The sequence below is a fragment of the Microcaecilia unicolor genome, chromosome 5 (genome assembly GCF_901765095.1).
Source record: "Microcaecilia unicolor chromosome 5, aMicUni1.1, whole genome shotgun sequence".
NCBI classification, from domain to species: Eukaryota; Metazoa; Chordata; class Amphibia; order Gymnophiona; family Siphonopidae; genus Microcaecilia; species Microcaecilia unicolor.
The window spans coordinates 21,201,334-21,211,708 of NC_044035.1; the positions used below are offsets into that span (position 1 = coordinate 21,201,334).

A 10,375-nucleotide genomic window follows, 5' to 3' on the forward strand; every position below is an offset into this window, starting at 1 on the left:
GTATACCTTTTAATTAGCAGATTTTCACCGGCAGCAAACAGTTGTTGGGAGTTTTTGGCTGGTGGGGCTTGGGGTCCCTGCCAGCCACATTATAGGTGTGCTGCTACTTGGTGGGCCTGAACCTAAAGTTGGTGGGCCTGGGCCCACCCCAGCCCACCCTTGGCTACGCCACTGCCTCAAAAGAGGGATTTCCTTGGTCTTTAATGTCCAAAAATCAACTCTAGATCATTCTTGTGTCAGCCTGTTAAAAAGATATTGCAAACAGCCAAGATTTCAATTTTCTGCAGGAGCAATAGAGTTATGAGGACTGAAATGCTCCACGCACAATCTACAGCTGGTGTAGCGACACCCTTGGGAAGCATGTTGACTGAAAGGGACTTGCTACACTTTGGGGGCCGATACCACTGAAGTTGCTTTTGGTGAATAAGTCTGCCAAGGGTTTTAAAACTGCTGATTTGTCCTTCCCAGCTCTTTTGGGGCTGGTGTGAGTTGCAGCTCATCATGTGCAGCCCTCACACCACATTCTGTCTCATCATCTGGTGACACTTTTTGCAGGTCCGGTAGTGGCAGGTGTGGTGGGGACCACGATGCCAAGATACTGCTTGTTTGGGGATACTGTTAACATGGCTTCAAGAATGGAAAGCAACAGCTTACGTAAGTAACATTTTCTTTTCATTTGGTTCTTTTCTCTCATCTTATACCCAGGCAGTGGCGTACCAAGGGGGGGGGGGGGGCGGTCCGCCCCCGGTGCATGCCGCTAGGGGGTGCCGTGGCGCGCGCCTGTCGGCTGCGACTTCGAATCGCTACGCTAAATTCTCTCGTTTGCTGCAGTTCCCTCCCTCTGCCCCGGAACAGGTTACTTCCTGTTCCGGGGCAGAGGGAGGGAGCTGCAGCGAACGAGAGAATTTAGCGTAGCGATTCGAACTCGCAGCCGACAGGCGTGCGCCGCGGCACCCCCACCTACCAGTGTGCACCCGGGAGGGGTGTCATTTCGCCGGGGGGGGGGGGGCACATCGGCAATCCGCCCCGGATGTCGTCGACGCTAGGAACGCCACTGTACCCAGGACATATCTATGTCCTTCCTTATCCCCAAGTCTATATCTCTCTGTCTCTCCCTTGTGATTCTCTTGTTATTTCTTCTTATTGTGTATGGGTGTCGCCAGACACAGCAACTAGGGCTGTTCATTTAATGCGTTGGAGAGAACGGAAGGGAGAGAGGTACTGGACTTGCAGGGGGGAGGTTGGAGGGAAGTGGAGAGGTGCTGGATTTGCAGGGGGGTTGGAGGGAAAGGGGAGATGTGCTGGATATGCAGAGGGTTGAAGTGAAGGTGAGAGGTGCTGGACATGTAGGGGGACTGGATGAAAGGGAGAGAGGTGCTAAACATGTAGTAGGGGGACCGGATGAAAGGGAGAGAGGTGCTAAACGTAGTGGGGGGCTGGATGAAAGGGAGAGAGATGCTGGACATGTGGGGAGGAGAGGTGCTGGATATGCAGGGGATGGCTGAAGGGAAAGGAGAGAGATGTGGACCTGCAAGGAGGGCTGGAGCAAAGAGAGAAAGGATATGTAGAGGGTTGAAGTGAAGGGGGAGAGGTGTTGGACATGTAGAGGGGCTGGATGAAAGGGAGAGAGATGCTGGACATGTAGTGGGGGGCTGGATGAAAGGGAGAGAGGTGCTGAACATGTAGTGGGGGGCTGGATGAAAGGGAGAGAGATGCTGGACATGTAGAGGGGGGGGGGGGCTGGAGGAGAGGTGCTGGATATGCAGGGGATGACTGAAGGGAAAGGAGAGAGAGATGTGGACCTGCAAGGAGGGCTGGAGCAAAGAGAGAAAGGTGCTGGACCTATGGGAAGGGTTAGAGGGAAGGGAGAGAGATGCTTGACAAGGGGATAAAGGAAGAGGGGGGGGGGGGTCAAATGCTGAACCCACAGTGGGAGAAAGAGCCAGATGCATAAGTGGAAAAAAAAGAGAGGAAGAGAAGCTGGTTGGGAGGTGGGATCAGAGAGGAGAGGGACACATTGATGTGGAGGAGGGAGAAAGGGAACATAGGGTAAGTATACAGATACAGAAGGGAGATGATGGGCATTAGGTGGGAGCATGGGGACAGGGACATAAATGTGAGATGCTGTATGGGGATGGCATATGGGCACAGAGGGACAATGCCTGACAAGGGGGGGGGGAAGGGGATATGGAATAGAGATACAATGCTGGACACTGGAGAAGGAGGTATATGGACACGAGGGTGGGGGAGAGAGATACCAGACAAAGAGGAGAATAGGAACACAGAAGGGATATGCTGGGCATGGGGTGCATACTGTAGGTACACAGAGGAATGGTGATGGATGAGGGAATATGAACACAGGGGAGATACTGGACAAGGAAATATAGGAAAACAGAGATGGGAGATGGATGATGGACATGGAGAAAGAAGAAATGTGAGATAGGAGACCCTGGCAAGTGAGTTAAGAGAGAGAAGCAGAAACCAGAGACTGGGACCAATATGATTTGAAAAATAAAATGACCAGACAACAAAAAGGTACAAAAAATTATTTTATTTTCAATGTTGTGAATATAATATGTTGGATTTGGAATGTACATCTTGCCAGAGTTGATTTTAAACTTGGATGGGTCCAGCCATGCTGCCTCCCCCCCCCCCCCCCCCCCCCCCACCACCTCCATTGCCGTGCTGCTGTTACACCCCCCACCACCACAGCTGCTGCCTCTCTCACACAGCATAGTCTTTCGCACTGCCGCTCCCCCTAACGCCACAGCCGCCGGTCCCTCCCACACACCACAGTCCCCCGAGCCTCAGTAGGTCTTACCTTGAAGGGCTCTGGTGGTCTTGTGTCTTCTTCAGGGGCAAGAAAGAGCCCCACTCTTTCCTGCCCACTATTGTTATTCTGCCCAGCACCGCCGTGTTTTCAAAATGGTGGCCAAGACTCCTTGCGGTAGTCTTATGGGTCTTGACAGTCTCGCAAGACTGCCGCAGGGAGTCTCAGCAGCCATTTTTAAAACACAGCAGACAGGAAAGAGTGTTGTTCTTTCCTGCCCCCCCTCACACACACATAGAGGCCACTAGAACACCAGGGCCCTTCAAGGTAGGACCAGGGGGGGTGGGGTTGTAGTGTTTGACGGTCAACCAGGCAGAGCCTCTTAGCCCTTGGCACTGTCCGGTTGCTCGAATGGTCAGTCTGTTCCTGGCTGGTGTAAATGGTCATCCCTAAATGCAGCAGTTGCGCTCATAAATATGGAAATTCTATAAAGCGTGTGCAAAAAATAGTGGGAATGACCGTGCCCCATCCATGCCCCTCCCTTTGTAGTTACATGCAAGAACATTTAAGCATGTACATGTGTGCTCTGCCCAAACTTTACCCACGCACATGCCCACTGGCAAAATGCACACTAACAAGTCATGGCACATACTTCTCCGCTAGTTGGTATTTAATACGAGGTCATTTCTTTGTGTAAATGACTAGAACATTGCCATTTCCTTATCATCCCGCTAGCCCAGTCCACACCAGTGGGTTATATCCCCTGATGGAGGTAGGGAAATAACAGACAGTCCCCAGTGACCTCACCGGTACAATAGCATGTGCAACCTGCAGCTAGTCAGTATTTCTCCATCTCCAGCAGATGGTACAAGAAGGGGTGGTGCAGCTGCTTTTTGTTTTTGTGGAGGTCTGACGCCTATAGACCCCAACCATGATGGATATTCTTTGGTTGAGTCCTAGGTCTCGTTTTCTCTCTTGGGGTTGGTCTACAGGTCACTTCTTGGTTGCATTTGGGGCATTTTAGCCCCTGTGGCCAGGCCCTCTTGCCTGTGGGCTGGTACCTTTTGGCCACTGGTTGTTGCATTTGATATTTTTCTAGTCAAAAGCTTTCTGTATTATTACCAAATTAACAAAATCTTGCTTTGCCCTAGCTCTGCGAATTCATATCTCTGAGACTACTGGAAAGGCTCTGCAGCAGATCGGTGGCTATGACTTGCAAGAAAGAGGAACTGTTCAAATCAAGGTGAGCCGTGATTGGTAAGGTAGCTGGGCGTGGTCCAAGTAGACTGGATGCCAACAGCCTGTGACAGCCAGGGCTGTAAGCAGATTACAGGTTTATTCATTTATATTCCACCTATAGCTAAGCAGAGTACAAATAAAACAGCACAGACATAACAAACAAAATATATAAATGTTATTTAGTGCTTTAAGACTATCCCTGTTTTTTTCCCCCCCGTTGTTAGGGAAAAGGAGAACATAGAACATTCTGGTTAAAAGGTAAAGTTGGATTCAGCATGCCTTTACCAGACTTTGATGCTGACGAGGATGAACAGTGCAGCAGTGCCTGTGAGGTAAGAGGGTAGGGCACAGCCTCTTTTGCATATATGATATGGGTCAGATTCAAGACCTGGACTACTACTATTTAGCATTTCTATAGCGCTACAAGGCATACGCAGCACTGCACAAACATAGAAGAAACACAGTCCCTGCTCAAAGAGCTTACAATCTAATAGACAAAAAATAAATAAAGTAAGCAAATCAAATCAATTAAGGTGAACGGGAAGGAAGAGAGGAGGGTAGGTGGATGCGAGTGGTTACAAGTGGTTATGAGTCAAAAGCAGTGTTAAAGAGGTGGGCTTTCAGTCTAGATTTAAAGGTGGCCAAGGATGGGGCGAGACGTAGGGGCTCAGGAAGTTTATTCCAGGCGTAGGGTGCAGCGAGACAGAAGGCGCGAAGTCTGGAGTTGGCAGTAGTGGAGAAGGGAACAGATAAGAAGGATTTATCCATGGAGCGGAGTGCACGGGAAGGGGTGTAGGGAAGGACCAGTGTGGAGAGATACTGGGGAGCAGCAGAGTGAGTACATTTATAGGTTAGTAGAAGAAGTTTGAACAGGATGCGAAAACGGATAGGGAGCCAGTGAAGGGTCTTGAGAAGAGGGGTAGTATGAGTAAAGCGACCCTGGCGGAAGATGAGACGGGCAGCAGAGTTTTGAACTGACTGGAGAGGGGAGAGGTGACTAAGTGGGAGGCCAGCAAGAAGCAGATTGCAGTAGTCTAAACGAGAGGTGACAAGGGTGTGGATAAGGGTTTTGGTAGAGTGCTCGGAAAGAAAGGGGCGGATTTTACGGATGTTGTAAAGACCAGATTAAGGTGTGAAAAAGTGCAGAAAGTCTGCAAGTTGGTTTGCTTGGAGCAATTCTGAAACAATACATCTTTTGCTTACAGTGTTAATATTTCTTTATGTGCACCATTTGTTCTTTTTATGTTTTTTTAATATTTTTACACTTTTAACTTTATTCCCATTTTTATAATGGATTCATGTTTTAAATATATATTTTTTATGTTTCTTATGATATTTATGTTTTTATGTACTATTATTTATATGTATATTCTTTGTTATGAAGGCTCCTGACGAAGGCAAACCAGCCGAAACACGGCCGTATCGAGTCTTCTAACCATAGGATTGCAGTACTTCGGAATCAATAAAGAAGCTTTATACTATTGTGCTTGGACTTCCTCATTTTTCCAGTACCTCACTTTTTGTTTTTGCTTTGCTTGTGTTCATGAGGTTTTGGGTTGTCCTTTGTGTTTGTTTTTAGAGAAGGAGCTTGACCACAGCCAGGGAAACCAGGGATCAAATTCCACTACTGCTCCTTGTGATTTTGGGCAAGTCATTTAGGGGACAATTCTTTAACTGGCTGCCTCGATGCAGCTCAAGAAGCACCTGTTCAGTAATGGCATTTGGGTTCCCCAGATTCCATTACAGAATATTGATGTAAGTTGGCATCAGCACAATTACATTGAGGTACCTACTTATGCCAGGTCTTTGGCAGGTGTAAAAGGGTGCACCTAAATACGGTGTATTGTGTTCAGTTTTGGAGGCCATATCTTGCCAAGGATGTAAAAAGAATTGAAGCGGTGCAAAGAAAAGCTACAAAAATGGTATGGGATTTGCGTTACAAGACGTATGAGGAGAGACTTGCTGACCTGAACATATGTATACCCTGGAGGAAAGGAGAAACAGGGGGGGGGGGGGGGGGGATATGATGCAGACATTCAAATATTTGAAAGGTATTAATCCGCAAACGAACCTTTTCCGGAGATGGGAAGGCGGTAGAACGAGAGGACATGAAAGGAGATTGAAGGGGGGCAGACTCAGGAAAAATGTCAGGAAGTATTTTTTCACAGAGAGAGTGGTGGATACTTGGAATGCCCTCCCGCGGGAGGTGGTGGAGATGAAAACGGTAACGGAATTCAAAAATGCGTGGGATAAACATAAAGGAATCCTGTTCAGAAGGAAGGGATCCTCAGAAGCTTAGCGAAGATTGGGTGGCAGAGCCGGTGGTGGGAGGCGAAGCTAGTGGTTGGGAGGCAGTGCTAGTTCTGGGCAGACTGCTACGGTCTGTGCCCTGAAAATGGCAGATACAAATCAATGTCAGGTATACACATAAAGTAGCACATATGAGTTTATCTTGTTGGGCAAACTGGATGGACCGTACAGGTCTGTCTCTGTCATCATCTGCTATGTTACTCACGTTACTTATATGCATAACTGACAATGTTCTATAAGTTGTGCTTATAAGTGAGAGACATATACTCATTTGCATTTATGCTAAGACAGTTGCATGCATATATTATAGAATACTGATGAGCACTCTGCTAGCAGTTATGTGCATTCACACGTGTAAACTTAAGCGCTTAACTTCAGGCACCCTGTTATAGGATTAGGGGGGTTAACACTTCATTGTATCACATACAAACGTAGAGGCCATTTTACTAATGCACTAATGCACAGCTAATGCAGAAGAATGGCCTAATTCAAGACCCGCTGAAGAGTCCTACATTACGTTTAGCATTAGTGGGTGCTGTGTGCGTGGTATTTATTTTTTTGTAATTTTTTAAGGGGGCCTCTCTGGGACAGAGAGTGGATGTAGAGCATGAGAATGGATCCTCAGAAGCTTAACCGAGATTGGGTGGCAGAGCCGGTGGTGGAAGGTGGGGCTGGTGGTTGGGAGGCAGGGACAGTGCTGGGCAGACTTATACTGTCTGTGCCAGATCCGGTGGTGGGAGGCGGGGAATAGTGCTGGGCAGACTTATACGGTCTGTGCCAGAGCCGGTGGTGGGAGGCGGGGCTGGTGGTTAGGAGGTGGGGCTAGTGCTGGGCAGACTTCTACGGTCTGTGCCCTGAAGAGGACAGGTACAAATCAAAGTAGGGTATACACAAAAAGTAGCACATATGAGTTTATCTTGTTGGGCAGACTGGATGGACCTTGCAGGTCTTTTTCTGTTGTCATCTACTATGTTACTATAGATGCAGTAACCAACAGGTGCACATTAGCATATGCTAACTGGTTACTGCAGGGTTAATATAGGAGCCCTTACCGCCCCCCTAAATAGGAGGTATTAAGGACTCCCAGGTTCGTATTTTCAGGTGGCTGCTTGCTAATGATAACAGTAGAGCACGACTATAAATTGAAGAAATACAAAATAAGCTTTTTAATGGCTGCGTAAAAAACGGGCATGGTACGCAAAAAAGACCTGCCTAAGGTCTCGGTACTTAGTTCCAAAGTGGAGTCTTCACCAGGGGGGTCCATTAAAAATTTAAAAGGTGCAAAGATACACTCACAGGGGCATTTTCGAAAGAGAAGGGCGCCCATCTTTCGACACAAATCGGGAGATGGGCGTCCTTCTCTCAGGGTTGCCCGAATCAGCATAATCGAAAGCCGATTTTGGGCGTCCTCAACTGCTTCCCGTTACGGGGACAACCAAAGTTCACAGAGGCGTGTCGGCACCGTAGCGAAAGCGGGACTGGGGCCTGATTAAGAGATGGGCATCCTCGGCCGATAATGCAAAAAAGAAGGGCGTCCCTGACAAGCATTTGATCGACTTTACTTGGTCCATTTTTTTTCACGACCAAGCCTCAAAAAGGTGCCCAAACTAACCAGATGACCACCGGAGGGAATTGGGTATGACCTCCCTTTACTCCCTCAGTGGTCACCAACCCCCTTCCACCCTAAAAAAAAAAAATAATTTTTTTTTGCCAGCCTCAAATGTCATACCTAGCTCCATGACAGCAGTATGCTGGTCCCTGGAGCAGTTTTAGTGGGTGCAGTGCACTTCAGGCAGGCAGACCCAGGCCCATCCCCCTCTACCTGTTGCACTTGTGCTGGTAAATGTGAGCCCTTCAAAACCCACCCGAAACCCACTGTACCCACATGTAGGTGCCCCCCTTCACCCCTTAGGGCTATGGTAGTGGTGTACAGTTGTGGGTAGTGGGTTTTGAGGGGGGTTTGGGGGGCTCAGCACCCAAAGTAAGGGAGCTATGCACCTGGGAGCAATTTGTGAAGTCCACTGCAGTGCCCCCTAGGGTGCCCAGTTGGTGTCCTGGCATGTGAGGGGGACCAGTGCACTACGAATGCTGGCTCCTCCATTGACCAAATGCCTTGGAATTGGTCATTTTTGAGATGGGCGTCCTCGGTTTCCATTATTGTCGAAAACCGGGGCCGACCATCTCTAAGGTCGACCATCTCGACATTTAGGTCAACCATCTCTAAGGTCGATCTAAATGTTGAGATTTGGGCGTCCCGGACCGTATTATCGAAACGAAAGATAGACGCCCATCTTGTTTCCGATATACTCATATCGCTCCTCTCCTCAAGTCACTTCACTGGCTTCCGATCAGATACCGCATACAATTCAAGCTTCTCCTCCTTACCTACAAATGCACCCGGTCTGCGGCTCCTCACTACCTCTCTACCCTCATCTCCCCCTATGTCCCCGCCCGTAACCTCCGCTCACAGGACAAATCCCTCCTGTCAGTTCCCTTCTCCACCACTGCCAACTCCAGGCTCCGCTCATTCTGCCTTGCCTCACCCTTTGCCTGGAACAATCTTCCTCAACCCCTACACCAAGCTCCCTCCCTACCCATTTTCAAATCTCTGCTTAAAACTCACCTCTTCAATGCCGCGTTCGGCACCTAACCTCTCATGAAATATAGTATTACCTACCAGACGGACTCTACACTTGTCTTTAGATTGTACACCTGTCTTTTTAGATTGTAAGCTCCTTGAGCAGGGACTGTCCTTCCATGTTAAATTGTACAGCACTGCGTAACCCTAGTAGCGCTTTAGAAATGTTAAGTAGTAGTAGTAGTTTCGATAATACGGGTTTCCCCGCCCCTTCGTCGGGACGTCCTTAGAGATGGGTGCCCTTAGAGATGGTTGTCCCCGTTCAATTATGCCCCTCTCAGTCAGCACAGGGCCGATAGTCAGACCACGGGAGTTAGCCAGGCTGAGTCCTGCAGTCGGCACTGAGCCTGACTATTCAAGGCCAGGCCGGTTCCGGTGACTGGCACTGAATATCCAGTTTCTTTTTGTCTTTTTCAACTTAACCGGCCAAATCAATATTCAGTGTTGGCTGGTTAAGTTGAAACTGACCAAAGACGGGCCTGCTACTTTGACAGCCTGATTAGGCCGCCAAACTTAGCAGGCGGATAGCCGGTTACATCATGTGCTATAACCAGTTATCCAGTACAACACGCTAACTGGCAAGGAGATAACTGGCTATCTTCCACTGAATATTGCAGGATAGTCGGTTAACTGCTCTTTAACCAGCCATGAGCTGTTCCTGGCCAGTTAAATGGTTTTAAATATCAGGAGGCATGAAAAAAAAATTCCCAAATATTAGCCTGAGCCCCTCAGTTCATGCCTTGTTTTCCTTATTCTGTAGTCTCTAATACTAATCATTTTTCTCTTTTTATAGGATAAATTTACGGTCACACTTACAGAGGAACATAAATGAACTTGAGGCTTCTGGCCTACAGATACGGAACAAAGCAGGAGATTCACTGCATCCTGTATAAAAGGATTTTGAAAATCTGCAATTCATTATACAGTGAATACAAGGATAAGTAAGTTCTCCATCTTGCTGGCCACAAGGGCTTAGCTAACCCCGGATGTCACATCCCTTACGGAAGACTGATCTACCACAAACCTGCAAAATGAATTTAAATAAATAAATAAAATCATATTCTACAGTAAAAGGTTTGCTCTCTTCTTCGTAGCCTAAACTGGACACAGATAAACTGTAGTAGTAATGTGCATTTAGTGATAAGAACAGTACATGTAGAACCGTGGCATAGCTATGGGTGGGCCATTCTTGCCTCAGGCCCAACCAGTCTAGCGGTGGTGCCTCCCTCCCCCCGCCCACAGCCCAACATCTGCCTGTCTGTCTCTGAACCCCCTCTCTCCCTCCCCACTCCTGCGGCAGCCTTGCAGGCTTTCCTCAATTGCATCCCACCCTTGGTGATGTCACTTCCTGTTTCTTCACTGGTAGGGACGCAGTAGAGGGAAACCTGCAGGACCAGTGCAGGTTGCTTATAAAAATC

The 10,375-nt window shown here is 48.2% G+C and overlaps 1 protein-coding gene across 1 annotated transcript in view; it reads left to right on the top strand.

Moving 5' to 3' along the window:
• Window positions 1-9,819, top strand: part of LOC115471045 (guanylate cyclase 2G-like) — a 108,471-nt gene extending 98,652 nt beyond the window's left edge. The window contains exons 19-22 of the mRNA XM_030204713.1: window positions 556-654; window positions 3,922-4,013; window positions 4,234-4,341; window positions 9,751-9,819. Of these exons, the coding sequence (XP_030060573.1) occupies window positions 556-654; window positions 3,922-4,013; window positions 4,234-4,341; window positions 9,751-9,789 (338 nt within the window). The 3' untranslated portion in view covers window positions 9,790-9,819. The remainder of the gene's footprint in view (window positions 1-555; window positions 655-3,921; window positions 4,014-4,233; window positions 4,342-9,750) is intronic.
• Window positions 9,820-10,375: the final 556 nt, after the last annotated feature.